Source organism: Alosa pseudoharengus, unplaced genomic scaffold (assembly GCF_046254945.1).
Source record: "Alosa pseudoharengus isolate Yale_2024_CS ecotype anadromous, Long Island Sound unplaced genomic scaffold, YU_APseudo_1.1 YU_APseudo_1.1_scf_16, whole genome shotgun sequence".
Classification (NCBI taxonomy): Eukaryota; Metazoa; Chordata; class Actinopteri; order Clupeiformes; family Clupeidae; genus Alosa; species Alosa pseudoharengus.
The window spans coordinates 32848830-32865632 of NW_027468630.1; the positions used below are offsets into that span (position 1 = coordinate 32848830).

General features: G+C 43.2%; 2 protein-coding genes across 3 annotated transcripts in view; both read right to left on the reverse strand.

The window, feature by feature from the left end:
• Nucleotides 1-51: 51 nt before the first annotated feature.
• On the reverse strand, nt 52-5797 carry LOC143125924 (KH homology domain-containing protein 4-like). Of its 2 annotated transcripts, none has more exons than XM_076287757.1 (14): nt 5686-5797; nt 4247-4553; nt 4025-4144; nt 3847-3923; nt 3709-3761; nt 3389-3615; nt 2788-2996; nt 2638-2698; nt 2328-2385; nt 1928-2163; nt 1550-1663; nt 1379-1458; nt 1047-1138; nt 52-558 (listed from the first exon to the last, which is right to left on the reverse strand). In XM_076287757.1, exons 1-14 carry the CDS (start codon nt 5700-5702, stop codon nt 428-430), a joined length of 1782 nt encoding a protein of 593 aa, XP_076143872.1. In that variant the 5' UTR covers nt 5703-5797; the 3' UTR covers nt 52-427. The 2 variants fall into 2 exon arrangements, with proteins under 2 accessions (XP_076143872.1, XP_076143871.1); XM_076287756.1 differs by having other exon boundaries at nt 52-561.
• Nucleotides 5798-9874: 4077 nt separating this feature from the next.
• The window catches only part of pde8a (phosphodiesterase 8A), a 36473-nt gene continuing 29544 nt past the window's right edge, over nt 9875-16803 (reverse strand). The window contains exons 19-22 of the mRNA XM_076287758.1: nt 16370-16502; nt 15395-15559; nt 14924-15053; nt 9875-14249 (exon numbers count right to left, since the gene is read on the reverse strand). Coding sequence (XP_076143873.1) covers nt 14143-14249; nt 14924-15053; nt 15395-15559; nt 16370-16502 — 535 coding nt within the window. The 3' untranslated portion in view covers nt 9875-14142. The remainder of the gene's footprint in view (nt 14250-14923; nt 15054-15394; nt 15560-16369; nt 16503-16803) is intronic.

Sequence of the window (16803 nt, forward strand, 5' to 3'; positions counted from 1 at the left end):
CCCCCCCAAATGTGTCAAGACAAGAAAAAAATAAAAATAATGTACGGTAAATTGTTTCAAATACTTTTATTACAGTATTCCATGGGAACAGACTTGCACCATTTTCCAAATAAGAAAAGTTATCACTGAAATTTACAGCATACATCAGTTACTGGTGCAGAGCGATTAAGAAATCAGGAAGGATGTCAAAGGTATAGGCTAAGCTTAATTTTTTTCCTGGTTTTGTTAAAATTATCCATCACAAAAAAAAGGTTTGTCATAAATGGCAAAATGTAGCAGTCTTTGTCCTGGCGGACTCTTATGTATGGACATGGACATGGTGTGTATGTGGGGTGAAGGTCTGGTAATTTTGTATGAATGTGCTTGAACTTTGGCCGGGCGTTGCTGTAAGCAAGACCCTGGGGGAGCGGAGGGGGTTTGAGTGAGTTTAGGAGTTAGCCTTCTTACTGCAGCGAGTCCGCTCCTCTTCCTCGTCGGAAGAGTCCCCTCCATAGGGCACGAGCCCTGAGCCATCCTCCGGCAGCTTCAGCTTCTTGGGCGCCTCCACCTCCACTGGGCCTGCTGAAGAGAGGTCACAACATAGAGAGAGACAGACACAGGAGAGGGGAAGGAGGGGTGGGAGGAGAGAGAGAGAGAGAGAGAAAAACAAAAAAAGAAGGACAGAGAAATTGTAGAGCCCCATGTGAGCCGCAGAACATGTCAGATCCACAGAGAGGGAGGAGGGTAGAGGGGAGTAGATCGGTCACCATAACAAGGCGGGCACCCACACATTCAGCAACAGCCACGTCCATGGTAACATGTAAAAGAGAAGAGACAAGGGAGAAACAGAGAAAAAGAACATGTACAAGAACAACAAGTTAGTGGTGTTCGTCTGGGGTGGGCCATCCAGGTCTCCTTTACTCTGGGGGAGAAAAAGGATCGCAGTGTTTGGATTTGTTTTCTAAATCCTCTGCTGCAGAGCAGACTGAGGTGAAGCTGGACTCCACAGAGAGGAGCCATCATGCATTAGTGCAGAGGTGGGCAGCGTTTGAAAGCGTAGCGCCTACCCGCAGCAGGACACAGCTCCTCTTTGGGCGGGCTCTCCCTCTGTCTCTTGCGAGTGACCGTCAAAGGCATGGGAGGAGGCGGCATCAGGAACCTGCAAGAGAGCACTGGGTTGGTCATCTGGGTTCTAGCCATCAGCACACTCCAACAATGATCACAGCCTTTAATCCTACACCCACATTACCACTACACTTTCCTCCCATTTCTCCGTTTCAGGTTAAGCGCAAATTGGTCAATTACTGTTCCCCACAAAGAGACCTACCTAACAAGAAGGGTAGTCCCTATCCTACACAGAGTTGGTGTGCAGTGTTGGTAAAAAAGAGCTCAAACAAACCTTTCTGAAGTTCTCCCTTCAGCAGAGGAAACCGGTGGTGATGTTTGTTCCTCACTCTTCACATCTGCACTGGACTCAGACTGCATACAGGGACAGAAACAAAGACTCCTGTGTTGACACTCCACCAGGAAACAGCAATGTGTTTGTTAAGCTTACGCTCAGCTAGCGTACCTCAGCCTCATTAGCCGTGTCGGTGTCTTCCACAAACTGACGCTTGGGGCTGGCAGGCTGCGGGGGGCTGGTGGATGGACTGCTAGTGGCATCACCGGAACCAGCTCCCTGGTCCTTGAACAGAGCAGAATGATAGACTACCGCTGTCTTGACGTGTAGGTCATCAACTCAACATTTGGGAAGTTACTTTTTCATTTAAGTTTGTGTTTCTACACATACAAATGGTTATTGAGAATGCCTCTGCATACAACACCATTATGAACCTGGAGTTATAAATGACATCAAGATAAGCCAAGCCAAGAATCAGTTGCCCCTCAAAAACCCATTAAGTGCGTGTGTGTGTGGGGGGGGGACGACGACTAAACTGAGAGAACATACCTGTACTAGATAGGGTGGGGGTTTCCTAGGACACACTGGATACTGAACCATTGCCTGGGAAGATTGAGGGGTTGTCGACAAGTTAGAATGACTGGGGTGACCATTTGCACTACTCCAGTAACCAGTGGCTCCTGGGTATGCTGAATAGCCGCCCGGGTACCCATTTGCTGGGTAGTTATACCAGGACCCCTGGCTACTGTAATTGCTATTAGCTGGGTATCCATGAGCTGGGTATGCTGAAATGAAAGTATAGAGATAATGTTAACATCATAGTTAGGCATCAACCACTCCCAGGTTGACACTGACCCCAAGTCTTGCCACTACAACAAAGACCATGAATCAAAGCTGCTATTTGTTGGCTTACACCTCAACTAGCATCACAGAAAGAACAAGCACACACCTTGAGTAGACCCCGTTGCCGTGTATATGGACACCATCCGAGAATGCTCCGCTCTGACCTGGGGAACACAAGGACAATTAGAACACAGATTTAGTAACATTTCTGAAGAACTAACCACACCCTGGTTTTCAGATCTTGATGTAAGTGAGTAGAATCACTCTGACCTATTTCTGGAGGTCAGGCAGTTCAGGTCACTGTTTCTCTGGGAGGTGGGTATCAGTGAGTGCTATAAAGCTTACAATAGCTTCACCTTCTTAACCTCCACACTTGACAAGATATGACAGTTATTGAGAAAGAGAATGACACTCACCGTTTCCAGTAGACTCTCTGTTAGCTTCTTTGCAGCTTCCAGTCCAGTCTGGTTTGGGTGGCTGCAAAGACAGCAGGAGTATCAATAAAACATAATATACCAGCATGTGCATACATCTGTGAAATTTACTACGATGCCAAGCAGCAGTACCTGATGTACACGTAGAGCGGCTCAAACGACTCTCGGCGTGACGCCTGCTCGATGTAACCGGAGGTCTTCCCCCGCAGGAAGACGCGGGCACCCGTCTCCGTCTGGATGTGCCCTAGATACGTGCCCCCCGGGCCCTCCACCTTTTCATTCACATTAAACGAGGGCAGTGCTTGATCCAGACCAACAAATATTTTGGTATGGACAAAACTCTGTAAATAAACACACACACACAAAACAAAAACACTTAGTAAAAGTTTTAGATCTCTGTTCATGACCAGGTTAGGTTGTAAGGGAAAGCTGTCAGCAGAAGCAGTACACCATGGACTCTGTCTGAAGGCCACAGTTGTTCTCGCTGCTAATTTTGTTTTAGGAGGTGGGTATCAGCAGGAGCCATATAGTCTTCATTGGCCTTGCCTTCATTGACCTCCAGTCATTAACAAAACAATCACATATGTAGCATAGAACTGCACAGTAGAAACAGAACCAATGGGCTCGCTCACTAGGAATAAGTAATGGATCTATACAAATCTGACAGGAAAGTGTTTCATTAATTTAAGTTCACATTCAGAAAAAAAAAAAGTATTGTTTTAAACAAATGTACCCCTGAATGTCCACCGTGCGAGGGTGTGGGCCTTTGGTTCTGCTGTGCATTGGGCAGCCGTGGCATCGTTGGCATCTGGAGCCTCGTGGGCTGCTGTGGGACGGCAGGGCGCGGCGGCTGTGGGTACACTGGAAGTGTGGGCATCACAGGGCGCTGCAGTCCTCCTGACGCGGCGGCTGCCCTCATCAGGTCCTCTGAAATGATCTCCTTTATCCGCTGGACGGCCTCTGAGGCAGGAACACACTTGGTTGTGGATTTTGTTTTTGGAGGACAGTGAACGGATACAAAGTCTTTCTAACAAGACAGAGTTTACTACTTACTGTTGACCTCCTCCTGACTCCGTCCTTGAACATGGAGATACAAAGGTCGCTCACTACACAAAAAGAGAGTCAATTAGGACAAGCCTTGCACAACAGGGTAGTCATTTTACCAGAACATATTATAAGGTGAATACATGCCCTTTAGCAGTGGACTTGTCAGCGGTGGTCATGTAAAGTCCTTTTGTTGAAACCACAGCTCCGCTGACCTGACGAATCTGCAATGAAAAGCCCAACAGTCATCACAGTTAAGCTTTCCTTATAAAGGTAAACACTGAACAAAGTTTAAAATAAAGGAGCAAACTCAAATGAAAGTTACCTCTTCCTGAGTTTTCCCTTTTGTGAGCAGGTTTCTGCAATTTATGGGTACATCGTTGATATCCACTTCAGTCACCACAACTTCATCAGTGACACTTGAGACTGGCACACTTGGTGCAATCTGAGATTACACACAACACGTCAGTGGCATTGCATTACATAAAACACTAGCAAAACACACTTTACTACACTTTTAGAGGACTATTAAAAATACTTTACAGACCTTACTGGGTAAAGGTTCTAGTGTTTTCAGTTTCCCTTTAGCCATTAGCATTGCATTTATTTTAGCAGCCATAGCTGCAGCCATCTCCACACCACCCTGAGGAGCATCTTCTAGACCCCCAGATGTGGGAGGCATTTTCAACTCAGCTGATGGAACACTAGACGTTTGAGATGCACTGGCAGTTGTAGTGATGTTGTTGGCGCCCATGTGATTTGCTGTGGATGAGAGTTGTGGTGCAGTCTGAGAGACATTGCAGCCTTGACGCATGTCAGCTTTCGATTTGGGTTGGTCCCATCTACTTAAGCATCTGTGAGAGAATGGAGTGAGACCAGTTTTTAGTTTGATGCTATATCTTCACAATACAACTTTTAGTTTGGCACTGTGTGTTTGCAGCATTTACAATACAAGACATCTTTACCTACTCCAAAAAGCAAATCATGTCTGTAGTACAAGTAGACCTTCACCACATACTCGGGTGGTGGCCTGTTCAAACTACATTTTTTTATAGGAGGATAGTATCGACAGAACTACATGACTTGTAAAGTCTGCCTTCTTGTCCTCCAAGAGTGAAAATGCAGTAAAGAAAAGCAGCGGCGAATAACATTAACATAAAACTACGTCTAGTTACATATGCAAATGTAGAATTTTAAGCAGCTGGTATAACTTCACGGCTAACGTTGCCTGAAAGGTTGTGGCATGTAGACCAAACCATGGACGAGGGGCCTACCTTGTTTGTTAGCTCCTGAGCGCAATTCATATTCAATAGAAACGTACGCAACTTGGCGTTAGCCGTATGCAGCAATATTGCTAACTAGCTAAATAACATATTAGCTAACGAAAAGCTTTTAAATACCATCGTGCAGCTATACACAAGTGCCACAACACAACTAAGTGGATAATTCCATTATTAATAGCCAGGGTATCTGCTGCCCGTGTGGCAATCTCAAAAACAATGGGGTCCCATTAAAATAACCTCACATTGCAGCTGAATGTTAACTTGCGTTAATTTGCTCACATTTGCCAAGTAGCACGTCTGGCTACGTATGTGTATGAATAGGAAACCACAACCAACTGAAGCAGTTATCAAGCTAGCACGCTAGTGCTAACCAACTTGCTAACGAGTAGGCTACATTCTAGCGTGCTAGTATCTAAGAACGGTTACAACGTTTCGATATGGTGCCGTTCTGGTGTTAACGTTAAATCGGACATTGATCCGTAATGACAAAGCTAGGGTAATCTTGCAATGCTAGCAACCTAACAAAACAGGCTAACGCCAGTTATCTTTATGGGAATGTAACGTTAGCAGCTGGCCAACTAGTTAGACAATGATCAACAAGCAAGCTAGCAATAGCTTGCATGGTAACTTAATGGATTTACTCAAATACGTGGTCTAAGAGAAACATCTGACATAAAGTATACATGTACACAAAAAAACTTACGGTGTACCCGACGCCATTTCAGGTCAAAATATCCCCCACGTCAGCTAAACGTTTCGCTTGAAATTTCTCATCGAGTGCATACGTTCAAATTTACATGAAAGGCACAAAAGGCCACTGGAAAAAGTGGACTACGAGCGGAAATACGTCACACTTTTATGCAACACGAACGTGCACCACTTATCTCTGTAGCAAGACTCTGATAGCATGCGGATTAGAAGTCCTCATTTTTTAAGAGGCTAAAATATGACAAATTCACTCATTTAAGAAGAAATGGGTTACTCTTACACCCAACATATCAAATGTCTGAAATGCGCATGGTCAGGATAATCGTTCTTTCTTAACGGAGTCTGTGCAGGGTAGAATCTTTGGGAAGTTTGGCTAGTTGAGCCTCATGTAACAAATATGTGTGGGTGGGGGGGGGGGGGTCGACTCCATGATGAATTCAGATTGAGTCGGGTGGTGCTTTCGTCCCATGGGAGTTTGGGCTCATCTTTCCCTTCAGTCCAGAATAGCCTGTCCTCATATGGAAAATGCCTTCTCTATATAAACAGGCTTAGCTTCTTTACAACCAATCCACTTATAATTTGCCATTCTCAAAAAATTTTAATGCCAGATAGGATGATTAGCCATATAGGCCCGGGCCATTGACAGTAAAATAAGGGGTCACTCACTGCAAGCAGCAGTAGCCTATGGCTTTCCCTAGGCTACATCTGTAATTTCTAGGCTAAAACTAGATGTACCGCAGAGTGGTACAAAATATGACCGCCGCCCAGTCCAGCACATGTTTTCCACAAAAATAAGTCACGCTGAACGGCATATATAATTCTAACTGTCTCACTGAATTGCATTATGCACACTCAATTCTCACTGGTATCTGCTAGACAACAAGTACCAAAACATGAATAGTTCATAGATTTCACATGTAATACATTTTATACAACCCCACCCCCATCTTGCCTGTTCATAATTCGGAGAAATTCTTGAATTGTGTGCGTGTACATGTTTATGTGTGTGTGGGTGAGTTTGTGTGCGTGCATGTGTGTGTTTGCCTGTTTATGTGCCTGTGTGTGTGCATGTGCATGCATGCGTATATATGTCTACTGTGTGAGTAAGTGTCATTCGTAGGATTACTGTGAATGTATGTGTGCGCGTGTGTATCTGTTTATGCACATGTGTGCATATGGAATGGGTTTACATGACCCCTGGAGGCAAACATACGCAAAGAATTGGTCATCCTAGGCCCTACGGTTCTCAAGATATTCACAGAAAACTGTGTCTGCCCTACCCTCCTTTCGGGGACTTCTATTCCGCATGCTATCAGAGAGTCTTGCTACAGAGATAAGTGGTGCACGTTCGTGTTGCATAAAAGTGTGACGTATTTCCGCCCCTTTTTCCAGTGGCCTTTTGTGCCTTTCATGTAAATTTGAACGTATGCACTCGATGAGAAATTTCAAGCGAAACGTTTAGCTGACGTGGGGGATATTTTGACCTGAAATGGCGTCGGGTACACCGTAAGTTTTTTTGTGTACATGTATATTACAGATTAGAGTCTAAGGGACTGTTCGTTATTTAATTAAGGGGCTACCGGAGGAGTTTTGGGAGCGTTGGTCAAAAAAGACGTGACCCTCCCTCGCCAGCAAGACATTTTTCTATGACCCTCCAAAGTGATTGAGAAAAAACGCTTGACCCTCCACAGTCCCAACAATTTATTGATGCCTTCTGTACTGTGTCAATTTGGGAGCTTGCATGCTACGACTCCTTCCTTGAAATGCCTTGGAAAGGCTGTCGTTTGCACAATTTCACAAATACTCACCGGGACCGGAACAAACCGGTCAACTTTTCCCGGGTTTATCGCGTAGGCCTATTTTAATTTTTCCTGCTGTTTTAGGAGGAGCTAGCCTAAAAATCTAGACGCACCCTAGCGGCGGCAAATTAATTTGCTCAGCCTGTAGGCCTACGTCTAGTAGCAAACCATAGGAATTTCTATTGGCTGACGCCGTGGACGTCAACCAATCACAGCGCTCTATTTTCTTAGTCTTAATGTGGGCTTAACAGGATGATGACAGTCCTACAACGGTGAACAACAAGGACGGTGGCTATGGCGAACGAAGAGCGGTTGTTTGAATCGGCGTTGGCGTCAACTTTGGAGGAGTTGGACTTGTGCTTTTCTTTGAAAGTTGAGCAACACAATGCACTTAAGTCATTCCTTTCGAAGAAGGATGTATTTGCCGTTTTGCCGACCGGATACGGATATGGTCGTAGCGCTGGCCTATTGCATGCCTAGGCAGTTTGAAAGACAATTCTCTGCCCGCCCCTCGGATTAAGCAAGGTAAATGGGTCGATTCCAGACTATACATTTTAATGATATAGGATGGCCTGCCAGGCTAAGGAGGAGCTGCAGGGCCGTTACAAGGGGGTGCGAGGCCCTGTGCGGGATGCGAGGCCCTTTTCACTTAGGCCTACGTGCATGAAATCATGCGGTAGCTGGGCCTAGGCTACCGTCGGTGCATTTTAGTAGCCTAGTCTAATAAGCTACACCAGCCTGTCAGAGGGGAAATTGTATAGCCTATAACTTTAGCTGAGTCACATATTTGGCCATATGGTGTTTATCATAGGCTACATCACGAAATCAAACTGTAACAAAGGCGAAGACTTTAACAGGGGAATTAATTGGGCATGAATCATTGTGCTGAACGCTATTTGTCAATGAGCAGAAACACACACGACATTCAAACTATATATAAAATGTGCACTATGGAAACTGGTCTATAGGCTAACATTGGACAAATAAATGACATTGACTCGCCATATCCTCACTCCTGAAAAAAAAAAATCTTGCTTAGCCTACTTTGCCGCAAACTCAGCAATGAAATCATAGGCCAGCTTGCAGGTAGCCTAATGTCTTCAATTCATAGAAGGGCGAGCCCATAGTCTCTCCTGTGACATGAAGGTGCGCAAATAGTTTTTAATAGCCTGTTCAACTTCGAAAAGCTTCGTTCACCCGATGCCAGTCACTGATCGCAATTTCAAAGTTAGGGAAGCTTCGTTCAATCTTTTTAATGTCATCTTTGGCCAGGTGCAAGGCCCATCAGAAGCGAGGCCCTGGACGACGGCCCAAATGTTGCTCCATGAATACAAAACAGGGTTCCTACACATTTTCCATTTCAAAATTCCATACTTTTTCCATACTCAAATTTTCAAACTTCTCGGTACATTTATTTTTTTTAAGTATATATTTTTGGCCTTTTATGCCTTTAATGCGACAGGATTGGAGAGTGGTGGAGAGGTGGAGAGTGACAGGAAGTGAGTGGGAGAGAGAATCGGGGTGGGATCCGGAAAGGACCACGGGGCGGGAATCGAACGCGGGTCGCCGGCGTACGGTGCAGGTGCCCCAGCCAGTTGCACCACGGCTGGGGCCACGGTAAATTTTTCTGACCATATTCTAGACATTGTCAATGGAGCGTTCTACTAGCATTGTCAATGTTTATTATTAACTTGGTAGCCCTTGGATACTTTTTGTTGGGGGAAGTGCTGTGTTGGAAGGTGCACTCACATTTTTAGTTCTCTGTAGATACAGCATAGCCTACATATGTTGGAGACTAGTGCACTGCTGGCAGAAGCCTCAGAAATCACCATAAACAATATTATTTGTTTGCAATAACAGTTTATCAGATAATGCAGTATCCATGTCTTGGTATCTTTTACAAAATCAAAAAAGTCTACCAGTGTTTTAGCCGAAAATAGCAGAGCTACGCAAAACATACCAGTGCACAATGGTGTAGGGCACGTGCATAGAGCAGGGGTTCTCAATTTGGTTTTGGTTCCAGGGTCCCCTTGTGGGAGAATTTTTTTTTCTGAGGACCCCCATTCAATTGTATGTTGACGATGTGGACCGACAGTTAAGCTACACAACAGTAGGAATGGTTCAATATGACCTAAGTGAAGTGATTAGTACTGTAGATGCAATAGTCTGGAAACATATTTCTCCATACCCTTGTTTCTTTTTTCCATACTTATCCAGACCTGGAAATTACTAAAATCAAATTCCATACTTTTCCAGGTTTTCCATACTGCGTAGGAACCCTGACAAAAGTTAGGTGACCCTCCCTCCTAGACTAAAAAAAGTTGGGTGACCCTCCCCTCAACAAAGAATAAAAAGACATGACCCTCCCCTATTTTCCTCCGGTGGTCCTTTCCATAAATACCGAACGGTCCCTAATACAGATAAAAGGAGCCTTGTGAGGTGGATAAGGCCCTCATTTTTGATGAGTCAGATCATTCAGCAGAGATGAACTATTTCATTACATATTTCATGCTATTATATGGCCGGAGATCAAGCCCTGGAAATGACTCTAGGCTTATTTGTCCTAGAGACTCCACATTTCGACATTTCTTATTCAATATGCCAATAGCTTGCTTAACAATGCATTGATTTTACATGCATTTTTGAATTTAGGAATTGCTTGTATCAAGAATTGAAACTATTTTTTGTGTTTAACCCATAGGAGACCTACTTTATTGGTCAACACTGGATACTGACTAAACAGCAGAGCATCTATGTTGACCACTCACTCATTAGTGTAGCATTTTACTTTACATGTTAAAGCCAATCAACACAAATCAAAACATGCACATTTCCAAAACAACCATCTGCCTCTAAGATCACTCTTTAACAACAGTTTAATAGTGAACTACCACCACCAGCATCTGTGATGCCTAAGCTCAGGCCTCAATATGGATAATGTTAACCAGCATGGTATATCGCTGCAGATTTGTGTTGGCCTACTAGAAGAGCCAGGAATGACTATTTATTTTATTTACCATTCTTTGCTGAATATAAAAAAAATAATATCTGAGGAATAATGAGTCATCTGTCATCTTCACAATGACATACTATCTGCTTGCTTAATTATTGACTTTCAAAACAAATCAGTACAATCATGGTCATTTTATTAACTAAAGGATGTCTGTCTCCATGCACTGGTGGTCCTACAGTGTGAGAACTGTACTTATGCAGGATAATACAATATTAAGAATGGTCAAGTCAAACACATCTTGATAAATTTATATCGGTGGAAAATGATAGATACACAGAATCCTGGAACACAATTCATTAAAATATATATGTCTGGATATAAGCCAGTCTTTGCAATGACATTCTTTTCACTTAAAGGCTGGTCATGCACAGCAGGCTACTATTTTAATGACCAGAATGGGCTGGTCTGCTGACTGGAAAGCATTTTACTGATTCCCACATCAAACATCAGAATTTAGGCACAAACCTTTTGATGTAGCTGCTACTCTAATTAGATGGCAGATCATAGACATCAGCATCAAAACAAAAGACAACACCAGATCTTCCACATGGGATCATGTGGTGTAGCGTGGTCCCACTTTGATTCCACTGCACATAACATTTCCACGCTACATTAACAACCTAGGAGATGGATGTCCTCTGCAAACCATATCCTTTGAAGCCACAACCTCTGATAAAAAGTAGTAAGGCTACCATTGAACTGAAACTACTACTGGAGTTTACTTACTAGAGGTTATTATTGTGCCTGAAACTAAGCAAGTGACTGTGGAATTTCATAAGTTTAGGGTTAATACGGAGTACCTCAGTGCTTGGCTGCTTATTGGCAAGTGTGCTGACCTTTTAAGGGCAAGGAATGATCATGATGAGGTCATCTCATCATACTCAAAGCTGTGCAGATGGCAACATGATGCAACACAGACACGATGAAGAAAAGACCTGATCAAAGGCGAGATGGTCGCCTTAACACACAAAAAAACATCACTCTCCATCCAGCGAGGGAGTGAGGGACTGACCTTAACCCATCTCACAGACTTGTGAGAGGACATTCCTTTTGTCAGCCAGACTTATCGTCCCCTCCTTTTCAAGTCAACAAGACTCCAGAAACAAACATTGCCGTAACAGTGTAACATGAATGATATAATGTTGGTATAGACCTGGAGACTGAACGATAGTTCTTTTTTATCAAAACATTAAAATGCTACAATAAGCCCAGACAACACAATCCCAGCAAAACTCTGTGACCTTCGTCATTCTTGTTGATGTAGTTATGAGTAAATTCCTTGAAGAATTACACAAAAATCTAATGACAGGCTTAAAGCTGTGACATAAAGCATTGAGCTTGATACCTGTGCGTAGATGTGGGAGACATAACATCAGGAGATACTTGACATAGGTCACAACAGACATGGTACCTGTATGGCTGGACTATGGGCCTTAAGGGACTTTCTTCCTGGCAAGTAATGTGAGCATTTCAGAAACATAATACAATATTACTTTATTATCCATTGAACATTTTCTATTTTTTTTTTCATTTGCTGTGGTGCTGTCAGACCTGAAGTTATGGTGAATCATAAAAAAAATCCCCTGATTTATATAACATTTCTGTTTTGACAGAGAGAAACAGTTTGATCAAAATATCGTGTTGACCAGTGTTTGCTTGGTAGTATGGCATTTTTTATATATATTTTAGTAGGAAATTCTCTTAATAAGGAAAGTTCTTAAACATATATTAGTATGCTAATTAGAAGCCTGACAGAGGCTCAAGTATAATCCTGTTTTTTTGTGTAAAGTTGACGGAACTGCCAATATTTCATACCCCTCCAAGTAGGCAATCTGCAACGAGAGGAGATGGTAACAGTGATTGACCATTCTGTATCTCACAATGCTACCAAACTTCCCAAAGACTTCATTGTTTCCATGCCAAATGCAATGCCATTCTGGTGGGCAAACATTTTCCACAAATGCAAGAGGGCTAATAGCGGTTTCATTTTTTGATGCTCCAGTGTAAAATTCATAGTCTATAAAAATATTGAGATTTACGTGAACATAACTTTCTTACTATGTTATTAAAAACTCCAGAATGTCCTTTGTGGATACACAGTGGGATGTACTGTATAAATATTGTATAAAATAAGGCAGTCTTTTCAGTAGGATAAACCAGATACAAAAAATTCTGGGAGAAAAATCATTTCAAGTCCAAAATATTTTTTTCTTTTCTTTTCACAGATTTCTGCTGTTCGCTGAGTGCCGTGTGATATACAGCATCATCTCGCAGTGGTGTCTCTGCGCACACACAACCAAACACCCAAGTGAACAACAACTTAAGAGCTTATTCCCAAATTCAGTATCCCAGCCTTGGACAAAAATGAGAGAATATTACATATCCATCATTGTTTACAGTGCAATATAAATGTGTCATTCAAACTAGTATTTGTAATAAGAAAATAAAAATGTCTTTATGTGAATGATTTTTTTCTCTACGGGTATTAAATATGGACAAGACTTACTGGATTATCATTTCTGTTAATCAGCTTTGGCTTTCTTTGCTTTTTAACTTTGTTCTTTTTTCCATTTCATTAGCTAATTAATAATTTCATTTATTTATTTTAGTATAGAAAATAATGAACATCTAAAAAAACAAAATAAATATATCAATGTCAATCTGTAATAGTGACCTTTGTTCCAGATGGTTACATTTGTTTTGTCTTCAGTTAGCATCCTAAATAAGCGTTGGTTTTGCTTTTTAGGATTGCCATAGAAGGACTGTGGAATTTGCCACATATCCTTTTAAAGTCAAGGATTAGCATAGTAGACACGTATTTTAAAGGGAAATCAAAAAACCCAAATCAAAGAAAAAAAATACAACAGCAAGGACCAGTACAGGTGGAGTGTGATTCTACAGTCTTTCTTCTGAAAGAATGAGCATGAGCAGTCCTGTCGCGGTGCCAGGGTCTGGGTGAACATCACCACACACACGCACACACAGACACACATGCACACACACACACACACAGTCACTCCCCGTAGTTTTCTACACTACTTCCCAACACCTCACTCCCCTCTCATGAAAGATGCCTCTTAAAAGGTTTCTAAGCATCTTTTGTTTCAGGGTCTGTTTGTTTTCCATCTCTCTCCTTCTGCTACAGCTGTGCAGTCTAACAAACATCGTCCATGCTTGCATTGGAAGGAGCAGGCCAGACCCCATTTGTTCTGTAGAGGGGCAAGAGGGGCTCGCCCAGACAGAGTCACCAGACATCACCAGTCCAGCTTAGCCACCACTGGTGCGCAGAGGACAAGTGTGTGTGTATCTTTTTTTTTCTTTTTTCGTGCTCCCGCGTCTCCAGTCTCGTGCGTGTCCATCATGTCGCCTGTCCGTTCTCCGTGAAGCAGGTCGATGGCCTGCAGTCTGTGTTTTGAGCTGGACTAAAGCTTACAAAGGCAGGTGGATTGGGACGAGCCAGGCTGGGCCAGACCAGGGCCGCGGTGCCAGAGTGTGCGCTGTGGCAGAGTTGGGGGGGTGGGGCTTTGCGGTGCGGTGCGCAGACTCCGGGGAGACACTGCCTGGAGGCCTGCTGGGGAGTGGCTGGAGCAGGCGAGGGGGCGGCAGAGCTGTGGCGAGGAGGGGCGGAACACCGAGGGCTCTACTCCGGCGGAGGGCGCAGGCTGTGGAGCTTCCGCTCGTCGAGGCCTTTCCAATACTTGTAGTTGTTGTCCAGGTGCTGCATGAGATTCGGGAGGTCTGCGAATGCTGCGGAGCGCAAAAACCACAAGACAAATCCAGTGAGAGGGCCATAGAAAACAGTGCAAGAGAGCTCCAACTTGTCCAATAGGACTGGTTCCCAACGTGGGCATAATGAATAAAAAAACATAATGAGAAACTTGAACAATGAATAGGTCAGATTTCATATGGATTTCATATGATTTACAGCAAAGTAGCCAATAATTACCGAATTATAGCTTATTTTGCAGTTGGAAAATATGGTCAGGGCTTACCTTTTAGCCTACATGCTAATAATTAATACAACAGATCAAATAAAAATAAAAAGTTTAATGATACAATAATTAAGTTTAACTGGTACAATATTTAAGTTCAACTGATTGCTGAAATTTAAAACGTAGGGACAATATCTAGCCCATGTGCTGTTAGCCATGTTGCTGATCGGCCTCTGAAGTCGAAACTCAAATTGAAGGTAATATGTGAGTGTCTCAAACTTTGTGCTGTGGTGTGGGGGAGAGAGGGGCTTCATTGTCAAAGAGGCTCTGCGATGAGGAGTTTGGGAACCACTGTCCTATAGGGGTTATGGACAGCTTTCTACAAAAGTAACATTGAGCTTGTGCATTACTTTTACAATTCTAGGAAAAGGACTATAGAAAACAATTCAAAGTGATTGCAATTTTGGGAAAACAGAGTGCAGAATTTACCATCCCAGGCATCAAACATATCTGTGATGAAATAGTCAATGAAGGAGATTTGGGATTTGGGAATGCTACAGGTGTTCCTGTCAAACACGGGCATGACCACTGGGAGGCCCTGTCTCTTCTCCTCGTCCGTCTGTGCAGACAGGAGAGAGGGATAGAAAGAGAGTGTAGAAAGAGAGTGAGACAGACAGATTTATTTATCCCAGTCAAAATTCAGTGGCAAAGTGTATATCCAAATGTTAATCACATTTTTGTCTAATGAAGTGTATAATTAAATATCTATACAGGGCTATATTCAGTGATGAATTTAAATATAGTGCCCTACATTGTTGACAAGTAGTTTGAGGTCAATCAAATATGTTCAGATGTAAGGGACAACATTATTCACTTAAAGTTATGTCAAAGCCCTAGGCTAAATATATATGCAGCATGGATCTCATCAGGATTGCCCCTATAATATTATATCCGTGTTACCTGTGCAAAATATTCTTCTGAAATGCGGCCAGCCCACTCAATACACAGCTCCAATGGTCGACAGGGATTCGAGATATCGGCGCACTTAATGAGCATGCGTTTCACAAGAATCCGATTCTCCGGAGTTGTCAAAATGCCTTTGACAGATTCCTCATCCCCATTCCCCTGGGAAAGGTGGAAGAGGGAGAGGAAGAGAAAGAAAAACAGCGAGAGACAATGAAATAGAAATACAAAATCAACAAAATTAGCAGAAGGCTTTAATGAGAACAATCTGGTCCGAAAAGCACCATTTCACCTTTACTGGCCTCCAAAAGAAACTCACGTTACTTTATTTCTCCCCAGAAAATCACCTGGCTTGGACTAGGCTACATTCAGTGTCTAAATTAAATTAAATTAATTACTCCAAAGGATGAAATCCATTCAGTTCCATGAGCACACACAAATGCTCTGACTGTTTGCTGGTTGGCCAGTTTGGAGAGGGGAGACATTTAAGGAGGCAAGGTAGGCAGATCCCACCATTTTCCTTAAAAAGCTCTAGGATCCTTTAAAATGGCTCTGTAGGGCATTCCACACTGGGTTGAGAAAGCTGGTACCAGCCTGTCAAATTTTCACCCTACGCAGCTGTCTTTGGCGGCTGTCTCATGGGCCAAAGCTATATCCAGGCAGTGGCTCTCACTTTAACCCAAATCCCAGTCACTTGTGGAGAGGCACATAAAAGTACAGCTTTTTTTTACAGGCAACTGGAACAGCTTCAGGGCTTTGGCTAGGTGTTACCAAATGCATGTTGGACAGTTTCTGCTGAATCTGTAAGTTATGTGGTGAAAGTTGCAGACATACAGTACACAGTCTTCCTGATAATACACTTATTTATTCAAAAATCTATATCTATCAAAAATATACATATATCCTAAGGATCAGAACCATTCGGCTAAACATAAGCATTGTGAATTTGTGTTGACACATAAACTTTCTTACCCCATTCTCCTCCAAGGCTGCCAAGGGTTTATTGATGCTGTTGACGAACTTGTTGACATGCTCAAAGTGCTTGGTCATCTCGGTGGCCAGGACCATGTCAATGATGGCTTGCCGGAGTGTGCGGTACTCGTTTCTGAATAGAGCAGAGGGGGAAAACACAGGACGGGTTCAAATGTGATGAGTCTGCTATGCATTGCGGTCACCAGCCCAATGAATGGGCTGCATTGTTGAGGCTTCCCCCATCACTGGGGATTGTTGAATGTGAAGGGCACTGTGCTGGGGCTGAAATCACATTTAAGTAAGACCCCTGTCAAGGACATGCAACAGCAAACAGCTACAGCATGCAGGCACAACTGTCTGGACAATCCCCTATCCAGTGTCTTCCTGCTCTTTGGAGTCCTCATGAGGGTTGGTGACTATTATGGAAACAAAGC